This window comes from Cyclopterus lumpus, chromosome 22 (genome assembly GCF_009769545.1).
Source record: "Cyclopterus lumpus isolate fCycLum1 chromosome 22, fCycLum1.pri, whole genome shotgun sequence".
NCBI classification, from domain to species: Eukaryota; Metazoa; Chordata; class Actinopteri; order Perciformes; family Cyclopteridae; genus Cyclopterus; species Cyclopterus lumpus.
Window position 1 is genome coordinate 21,720,538 of NC_046987.1, and position 10,558 is coordinate 21,731,095.

Genomic DNA, 10,558 nt, shown 5'->3' on the forward strand with positions numbered 1-10,558 from the left:
ACGGGCGGAGACGTAAGACAGACGGGTGGAGGCGTATGACAGATGTATGACAGACAGGTGGAGGCGTATGACAGACAGGTGGAGGCGTATGACAGACAGGTGGAGACGTATGACAGACAGGTGGAGGCGTATGACAGACAGGTGGAGACGTATGACAGACAGGTGGAGGCGTATGACAGACAGGTGGAGACGTATGACAGACAGGTGGAGGCGTATGACAGACAGGTGGAGACGTATGACAGACAGGTGGAGACGTATGACAGACAGGTGGAGGCGTATGACAGACAGGTGGAGACGTATGACAGACAGGTGGAGGCGTATGACAGACAGGTGGAGGCGTATGACAGACAGGTGGAGACCAGGAGAAAAGAAAGCAGCACAGAGGCTCCTGCAGTTCGCTCCATTAGCGGATGACGGACGGCTGGAATGACTTCCTGTGTGGAGGAGCTCTTTAAGCTTTCATCCGTCACCGTGGCAACCCTGGAGAGTGGTAACTGAACAAACGAGAGACGACAAAAGTGCTGTCGGGCTGCACACACACACACACACACACACACACACACACACACACACACACACACACACACGCATTACGTCTTGTTAAAGGCTTGTAAAATAACTTTTAAAATATTGTCGCCATTGTTAGTCCCTTTTTATATTTTGAGTAGTTAAGCACTGTGTAGTGTCATAACAAAAAGCTTTATTACATGATTATATGAATCTTGTCTAATATACAATATATTTAAAATACATATTTTATTTTGGGGTGCACATTTGGCTGCTCTCCAAACTATTTCTTTAAAAAGTGCTCGCTATTGATTCCAAGAATTGGAGATATAAAGAGATACCAAAAAAGTAAAGTAAATTAAGGAATAAAAAGCAACAATAGTAAAATCAACATCAGCAGTTGCAACAACAACAACAATTAAAATACATGAGAGAATTGTTTTACAGGCCAGTACTGTAGACTGAGGGTGAGAGCAGGCGCCGGTATGAGTGGGTTCTTTTTTAAATACTAGTATGAACCTGTAAATGAGGATAACTGGTCCCCTTTGAAGTCGTCCAGGAAGCTTTACTCTTTGAATAGAGCCTCCTCTAGGTGTTGAAGTCCTGGACTCCACTCAGGAGCTATCAGGGTGTTCTGTGAATACTTTTAACATGTAAAGGACCCGAGATGAAATGCTCCTGCATGGATGCATGTGATGCATGTGATGCACGTGATGCAGGTGATGCACGTGATACAGGTGATGCATGTGATACAGGTGATGCATGTGATACATGTGATACAGGTGATACATCTGATACAGGTGATGCAGGTGATGCAGGGGATGCATGTGATGCATGTGATACAGGTGATGCATGTGATACATGTGATACATGTGATACATGTGATGCAGGGGATGCATGTGATACATGTGATACATGTGATGCAGGGGATGCATGTGATACAGGTGATGCATGTGATGCAGGGGATGCATGTGATGCAGGGGATGCATGTGATGCAGGGGATGCATGTGATACAGGTGATGCATGTGATGCAGGTGATGCATGTGATACAGGTGCTGCATGTGATACAGGTGATGCAGGGGATGCATGTGATACAGGTGCTCCATGTGATACAGGTGATGCAGGGGATGCATGTGATACAGGTGATGCATGTGATGCAGGGGATGCATGTGATGCAGGTGATGCATGTGATGCATGTGATGCATGTGATGCATGTGATACAGGTGATGCATGTGATGCAGGTGATACGGGTTATGCATGTGATACAGGTGATGCATGTGATGCAGGGGGTGCATGTGATGCATGTGATACAGGTGATGCATGTGATACAGGTGATGCATGTGATACAGGTGATGCATGTGATGCAGGGGATGCATGTGATGCAGGGGATGCAGTTGATGCAGGTGATGTTTTCACCGTGTGGGTTTATTTGGGGGAAACTTTAAACTGGGAGCCGTGATGTTCCTCCCAAGCGTACCCGATGTGACCGAGTCCACACTGTGTGACCCGCTTCAGGACCTGCAGCGGGACATCGAGCAGCACACGGACAGCGTGGCGTCGGTGCTGACGCTCTGCGACGTCCTGCTCCACGACGCCGACGCCCGCGGCGGCGACTCGGAGAACGACTCCATCCAGCAGACCACGCGCAGCCTGGACCGGCGCTGGAGGAACATCTGCGCCATGTCCATGGAGCGGAGGATGAGGTGAGCAGAACCTCTGTACCGGCACTGCGTCAGGTGTGTTTTGGGTGGTCATGGCACGTTTGAACCGGCGCCGTTGCTTCCAGGATCGAGGAGACGTGGCGCCTCTGGTGTAAGTTCCTGGACGACTTCTCTCGCTTTGAAGACTGGCTGAAGACGGCGGAGGTCACCGCGGCGACGCCGGACTCCTCCGACGTCCTCTACACCGCCGCCAAGGAGGAGCTCAAGAAGTTCGAGGTCAGGACACGAATTCTTTCTTTTACTTTGTCGGTTTCGTAAAGCCTAAAGGACGCCGAACAGTGTAAAGGTGATAAGTTAACGAGAAGATCAATTACATGCCCTTCAGCTCGTAGTTTAATTCAGTTTATTAGAAGCAAACCGCTTCAATCTTTTGGGCAGAAATCAAGTCATTTTGAGTCAAAAGGCTCAAGTCCAAGTCACTGGTGCTAAAGTCTTTTTTTCATTTGAGTCTAGAGTCTAAACTCTATTAGCAATATTGAGCTTTATAAATAAAATGTACTTGATTTGACTATTTAATGCCCTTTATTAAAAAACGTTAAACAAATACAATTAATATGTTGTGTCTCTGGACTCACGTGGTCCCATAACGAGGACGTGTTTAACATCTGGGACCCGTTGGCTTGTTTATTTGTGTCATTTTCTGACCAATCAGACGCTCAAAGTGTCCCAGTGGTTCAGGTCTCTCAACGTATGGTTATCGGTTTATTTATTGTTTTTATTTTATCTTCCAGACTTGGGTCTTGATCGTAGCCTTCGGTTGAGTTCATAATTTAGCTTTATAGGGATTTTAAAGATATCATTCATAGTTATAATACATATTTCATCATTAGATAGCTTTCTTCTTCTATTTTGTGATATAGTTAATAAGTGTTTTACACCTAAATACTGTCACTTTTACATAAAGACTGAAACAATAAAAGGTCATAACAAAGGAATGTTAAAAGTAAGATAATGTGCAAAAAAATATGTTTATGCATATGAAGTATAAAAGCTGTTTCTTGAGGGTCTTTTAATAACTCACTCTTAGCTTTACATTCTAGAGAATATTATAGATCAAAAAAGGTCTCCATTGCGTATCCGTCCACTCCTTCAGCACCACGGACAGCGCCAAGCGTTTATATATTTATCTGTAACTTTATATATTTATCTGTAACTTTATATATTTAGATATTTATCTGTAACTTTATATATTTATCTGTAACTTTATATATTTAGATATTTATCTGTAACTTTAGATATTTAGATATTTATCTGTAACTTTATATATTTATCTGTAACTTTATATATTTAGATATTTATCTGTAACTTTAGATATTTAGATATTTATCTGTAACTTTAGATATTTATCTGTAACTTTATATATTTAGATATTTATCTGTAACTTTATATATTTAGATATTTATCTGTAACTTTATATATTTAGATATTTATCTGTAACTTTATATATTTATCTGTAACTTTATATATTTAGATATTTATCTGTAACTTTAGATATTTAGATATTTATCTGTAACTTTATATATTTATCTGTAACTTTATATATTTAGATATTTATCTGTAACTTTAGATATTTAGATATTTATCTGTAACTTTATATATTTATCTGTAACTTTATATATTTATCTGTAACTTTATATATTTAGATATTTATCTGTAACTTTATAACTTTAGATATTTAGATATTTATCTGTAACTTTAGATATTTAGATATTTATCTGTAACTTTATAACTTTAGATATTTATCTGTAACTTTAGATATTTAGATATTTATCTGTAACTTTATATATTTATCTGTAACTTTATAACTTTATATATTTATATATTTATCTGTAACTTTATATATTTATCTGTAACTTTATAACTTTAGATATTTAGATATTTATCTGTAACTTTAGATATTTAGATATTTATCTGTAACTTTATAACTTTAGATATTTAGATATTTATCTGTAACTTTAGATATTTAGATATTTATCTGTAACTTTATATATTTATCTGTAACTTTATATATTTATATATTTATCTGTAACTTTATATATTTATCTGTAACTTTATATATTTATCTGTAACTTTATATATTTATCTGTAACTTTATAACTTTAGATATTTAGATATTTATCTGTAACTTTATATATTTATCTGTAACTTTATAACTTTAGATATTTAGATATTTATCTGTAACTTTATATATTTATCTGTAACTTTATAACTTTAGATATTTAGATATTTATCTGTAACTTTAGATATTTATCTGTAACTTTATATATTTATATATTTATCTGTAACTTTATATATTTATCTGTAACTTTATATATTTATCTGTAACTTTATATATTTATCTGTAACTTTATATATTTATCTGTAACTTTATATATTTATCTGTAACTTTATAACTTTAGATATTTAGATATTTATCTGTAACTTTAGATATTTAGATATTTATCTGTAACTTTATAACTTTAGATATTTAGATATTTATCTGTAACTTTATATATTTATATATTTATCTGTAACTTTATATATTTATATATTTATCTGTAACTTTATATATTTATCTGTAACTTTAGATATTTATCTGTAACTTTATATATTTATATATTTATCTGTAACTTTATATATTTATCTGTAACTTTATATATTTATCTGTAACTTTATATATTTATCTGTAACTTTATATATTTATATATTTATCTGTAACTTTATATATTTATCTGTAACTTTATATATTTATCTGTAACTTTATATATTTATATATTTGTCTGTAACTTTATATATTTATCTGTAACTTTATATATTTATCTGTAACTTTATATATTTATCTGTAACTTTATATATTTATCTGTAACTTTATATATTTATATATTTATCTGTAACTTTAGATATTTAGATATTTATCTGTAACTTTATATATTTATATATTTATCTGTAACTTTATATATTTATATATTTATCTGTAACTTTAGATATTTATCTGTAACTTTAGATATTTATCTGTAACTTTATATATTTATATATTTATCTGTAACTTTATATATTTATCTGTAACTTTATATATTTATATATTTGTCTGTAACAGGCGTTCCAGCGGCAGGTTCACGAGCGCCTGACTCAGCTGGAGCTCGTGAACCAACAGTACCGCCGCCTGGCCCGGGAGAACCGGACCGACGCCGCCAGCAGGCTCAAGGTGCTGGTTGCCGAGGGCAACCGGAGGTGGGACAGCCTGCAGAAGAGGGTGGCGTCGGTGCTGCGCAGACTCAAGGTGAGGCGGGGGGAACTCGACTCAACGCTTTTGAACTTCATACAGTCACAGCTTTTTATATATATAATATATCTCTTATATGGCTCATATGCCATATGAGTCATTTCACCTTTCCTCTCTCACTCCTCTAATGTGTGACTTCAGCACCGCAGATGCCATAACTGTTCAAATCAGTTCATTTTATTTGTAAAGCCGGATATCACTAATTACCTTTTCCTTGGACCCTCGCATCGGATAATGCAAATATTATTTTATTCTATGTTTATTGTTATGCACCTTTCACGGGGTTAAATTCCTGATATGTGCAACGTACTCGGCCCAAAAAGATGATTCTGATGAGGAAAAACTCCCCGAAAGAAAGGAAGAACATGATAAAATGTCACCACATTGATCCATAAGACGGACGTGATGACATAAAGAAGACTTCCCTGTTGACTAACGGCATGTGAACCCTCCCCGCAGCACTTCACCTCTCAGAGAGAAGACTTTGAGGGGACGCGTGAGGGGATCCTGGTCTGGCTCACGGAGATGGACCTCCAGCTCACCAACGTGGAGCACTTCTCCGAGAGCGACGTGGAGGACAAGATGAGGCAGCTCAACGTGAGTCTGCTCACGTTGTTGGTTTTACTCATTAAGATAAAACAAAGTAAACCAACAACCAGAGTCCACCCCCCTCCTCCTCCTTCCATCTGCAGGGCTTCCAGCAGGAGATCACCCTGAACACCAACAAGATCGACGCCCTGATCGTGTTCGGGGAGAACCTGATCCAGAAGAGCGCCCCGCGGGACGCCGTGCTGATCGAGGACGAGCTGGAGGAGCTGCACTCGTACTGCCAGGAGGTGTTCGGCCGGGTGGCTCGCTTCCACCAGCGCCTCGTCAACCGGCGGCCGGTCAGCTGCTCCTCCTCTTGTTCACGAGAACCTCCCCGAGGCCTCGGGCTATTCATTTGAAAACGGCGCAATCTTAATACTAATTAAAATTAGGCTAAACTTAAATGTTTTATTCATATTTACCAGCGGCTTGTCCCAAAATAAATAAATGGTGAGGATATTGTTCTGTTTAGATTGAGTAAACATCTATTGACTCTAAACGGCTCTCAACATGGCGACCGGCTCACAGCTGACGGTGCTCCTTCAACACTGAATCAATAACAGAGGCACGTTGTTGTTGTTGTTGTTGTTGTTGTTGCCGGTTGTGTGCTGACAAAATCACACCTTCAATAGAACTTTTAAATTAAAAAATGACCTCAATAAATAATTGCGGTTCACAAAAAAGTTCATTGTAATCAATAAATTTTTTTATTTGTTGTCCTTTTTAAAGGTGAAATAATAATAACCTACAGGTTTTATATACTGTATATATTATATTTATATGATATTTTAAATAAGTAATAATCATTAAATACTACATTAAATGATTAAATGATCGCGATACTAATAATAAAAATAGAAAATGGTCCAGAAAAGTTGTTAATACAGATTAATTGCATGAATATTGAGCCATGAGTTAAATAAATAAACCTTACTCACCATAAAGGGTACAAAGAGGCGAGAGACGGTAGTTTTTATGGTTTAATTTCCCTCTGAAAGAAACTTTGAACTAGTTATACAAATATAAAAGTGAATGTCTTTGACCTTTGACTTGTTTAAAGCCCAATGATTTATTTTCAGACATTGTTTCTTGTTCTCGAAGGTTCTGGAGGAGGAGAGAGAACTGGACGACACACACAGGACGGAGGAGGAGGAGGAGGAGCTTCCAGCAGTGGGTGGAGTCTCCGCTGGGCGCCGGGCCGCGTGCCACCACCTCCTCGCGCCCCCTCTGGAGCGGTCGGGGAGAGAGACCCCCGTCAGCGTGGACTCCATCCCGCTGGAGTGGGACCACACCGTGGACGTGGGGGGGTCGTCGTCACACGAGGAGGACGAGGACGCCTCCTTCTTCAGCGCGCTGTCAGGTGACTCTCCTACCGCCGATCACGAGGTCACGCGCATTGATTATATATATCGTTACAAACTATTGTTTACCGAGATCAAAATGAGTCCGTGACGAGTTTCATGGTTCTAGTTTTACGATCATTACTTCGTTCTCTCTTTTTCTGGAGTTTATTTTAGTTTTTTTGGCCCCTTCTCTTCATTTCCTCTCCCTCCCGTATTATTCCACTGCCTTTTGCTAAACTTTCTCTCTCTCTCTCTCTCTCTCTCTCTCTCTCTCTCTCTCTCTCTCTCTCTCTCTCTCTCTCTCTCTCTCTCTCTCTAGGGAAGTCCGTGACCGACCCCCCCAGCTGGCATCAGCCCGGCTCCCCGGAGCGGAATCGAGTTCCCCGAGAAATCCTCCACAGCCTGAGCGGCTCGTCTCCCTCGCACACCAGCAGTACCCCCTTCCACCAGCAGGGCTACGTAAGCACACGCACACGCCGAGGCCTTTGGAGGCTTCCAGAGCCTATCGTCTCAAGGGATTTAAGTGTGTGTGTGTGTGTGTGTGTGTGTGTGTGTGCAGGCTAAGCTGATGTCGGAGTGCAGCGGCAGCATCAACAGCGTGAAGAGAGTGAAGCTGATCCTGAACGACGAGGAGGATCTGGAGGATCCGGGTCTGACCGGCAGCACGGCCGACAAGCAGACCAGCACAGGTACCCGGCAGAGATAGACGACGGGCCCCGAGAGGTCTCACTCTGTTGGAGTTTCTGTGACACATTAAAGACAGAAATCCTGTCATGTTTTATTTGATCAACAGTCCAAAACCCAAAGATATTTTATTTTAGATGCTATAAAACAGATTAAAACAACCACACATCAGAGTTTTTTAAATTGACTCAGTTGGCACATTTACTCGACTAAAAGTCAACTTTTGTTCCTCATCAGTTAATTGGTCACGTTTTATTTGGTGCATTACGTCACAACATGCGTTAACGTGTCTCTGCAGGTGTGATCGAGCGCTGGGAGCTCCTGCAGGTCCAGAGGTTCCACAGCCAGACGGACGTGGATCAGGACCTGGAGCAGTGGCAGAAGCTGAACTCCGACCTCCGCGACCTCACTTCCTGGTTGGGCAGGGTGCTGCCGGAGCTCGAGAGGCTGCAGAGCATCGAGCCGTCCACCAGCACCCGAGACATCGAGGTCAACATCGGGAAACTAAAAGTAACAAACTCCGACAGAGAAGAAGAAGAAGAAGAAGAAGAAGAGGAGGTCCGGTTGATCTCACCGCATCTCTTCCCTCTCTCTCTCCAGGAGATGCAGAAGACCTTCAACAGCTACAAGTGTCTGATGATCTCCGCCAACCTGAGCAGCCGCCACTTCCTGCGGGGCGACGGCGCCGAGCTGCGGGACGCCCTGGGCTCGGCCAATCACAGCTGGACGCAGGCCTGCGGCGGCCTGGAGAGCTGGGAGAGGAGGCTGCACGCCGCACTCATGCAGTGTCAGGTCGGTTCCTCCGGTTCCTCCGGTTCCACGTCGACACATTGATGACTGGTCCACACATATGGGCGTGTAAATGACCTCCTCTTCCTCTTCCTCTTCCTCTTCCTCAGGAGTTTCACGAGACGCTGCACTCTCTGCTGCTCTGGCTCGCTCAGGCCGAGAACAAACTGTCGGTGGCGAACGTGGACGAGCGGTCGCTGACGGTGAGCGGGCGACCGGATCTTCATCAGCTGACGACGAGCGTTATGCTTCACAGCTTGTTGTTTTATCCACATGTTGGAGAATAAAACTGACATTAGGACACTTTAAGTTTATAAAAGCTTAGTTGTGGCTTCTTTTCAATGGAGAGCGATGGATTGTTGTCCTCTCCAGTTGTGGGCGGGGCTTAATCGCCTGTAAATATACACATTTGGACACAATTCATTTGAGAATTATCATGAAATAGAATCTTGTAAGAAAACTAAAATATTGTTACCAGCATCGTCTCATTTCCTACAAACAAAAAGCATAAAGTTGCAAACAAACGAGACGAGAGGAACTACTTAATAAAAGGAAGGTGGTGGTGAAGTTAACATCAGAGACCGTATTTCATAGTTAAACCGTGACCTCACACCGGGCCCTGTGCTCTCTGTCGCCCCCTGCCTGCAGGCGCTGCAGGAGGAGCTGCGCGGCCGCCAGCGGGAGGTCTCCTCGCTGCAGGAGATCTCCTCTCAGCTGCTCCTGGAGGCCACGGGAGAGGACAGCCTGGAGGCCAAGGAGAAGGTCCACGTCATCGGCAACAAGCTGCACCTCCTGCTGCGGCAGGTGTCCGGAGAGCTGAGCGCGCTGCGGGGGAGACCGGTAGGCCCGTGAAGTCGACTTAACTATGTCATATGTATAATATATATATATATATTATATATATATATATATATATATATATAAAAAAAGCTTACACACTCGACAAGGGAACGTTTGTTAGAAAGTAACAAATTGAGATTTAAAAACAAACATTTTAAGTTTGTTTTCGTCTGTACGAAGCCATAAACGTGTAATACAATATCAGTAAAATGCAACATACACATTAATGCAGCAGCAATATTAAAAAAAACATCATTTTATTATAGTAAACACTGGTAGGGAATATTTTACTGTCATTTAAATGTCGTGTGTGTGTGTGTGTGTGTGTGTGTGTGTGTGTGTGTGTGTGTGTCTCTTCAGGAGGGTGCAGGTCTGGCTGCAGGTCTTCAGGAGGGTGCAGGTCTGGCTGCAGGTCTTCAGGAGGGTGCAGGTCTGGCTGCAGGTCTTCAGGAGGGTGCAGGTCTGGCTGCAGGTGGACACCCAGTGACTAAAAGGTGACTTTTACCAGCTTAAAAGAATCAGTTCCTCACAATTGAATACAAACAAAGGAGATTTCAACAGGCGCTTCTTTGTAGAAATATGTCTTTATTGATTATGTATCTATTAGTTTAAAGTAGTGAGGTCACTTTAAATGAATCTCCTCATTGTGAGAAATAGAACTAGAGGTCTATGATGCGTCTTGACAGTACTAATGAAGGCCGTCCTCCGTCCTCTCCAGGGAGGACAGGAGGCCTCCCCCCCCCCGGCGGCCCTTCTTCCAGCGGGTGCTCCGCGCCTCCTTCCCCCTCCAGCTGCTGTTCTTCCTCCTGCTGCTGCTCTGCTGC

General features: G+C 41.5%; 1 protein-coding gene across 1 annotated transcript in view; it reads left to right on the forward strand.

Moving 5' to 3' along the window:
* syne2b (spectrin repeat containing, nuclear envelope 2b) overlaps positions 1–10,558 on the forward strand; it is a 116,233-nt gene that overhangs the window by 105,335 nt on the left and 340 nt on the right. Inside the window, exons 114-127 of the mRNA XM_034563576.1 lie at positions 2,023–2,210; positions 2,294–2,444; positions 5,305–5,487; positions 5,950–6,087; positions 6,183–6,377; positions 7,180–7,438; positions 7,741–7,880; positions 7,981–8,110; positions 8,404–8,615; positions 8,706–8,897; positions 9,005–9,097; positions 9,543–9,734; positions 10,095–10,228; positions 10,453–10,558. The exon at positions 10,453–10,558 is cut by the window's right edge and continues 340 nt beyond it. Of these exons, the coding sequence (XP_034419467.1) occupies positions 2,023–2,210; positions 2,294–2,444; positions 5,305–5,487; positions 5,950–6,087; positions 6,183–6,377; positions 7,180–7,438; positions 7,741–7,880; positions 7,981–8,110; positions 8,404–8,615; positions 8,706–8,897; positions 9,005–9,097; positions 9,543–9,734; positions 10,095–10,228; positions 10,453–10,558 (2,313 nt within the window). The remainder of the gene's footprint in view (positions 1–2,022; positions 2,211–2,293; positions 2,445–5,304; positions 5,488–5,949; positions 6,088–6,182; positions 6,378–7,179; positions 7,439–7,740; positions 7,881–7,980; positions 8,111–8,403; positions 8,616–8,705; positions 8,898–9,004; positions 9,098–9,542; positions 9,735–10,094; positions 10,229–10,452) is intronic.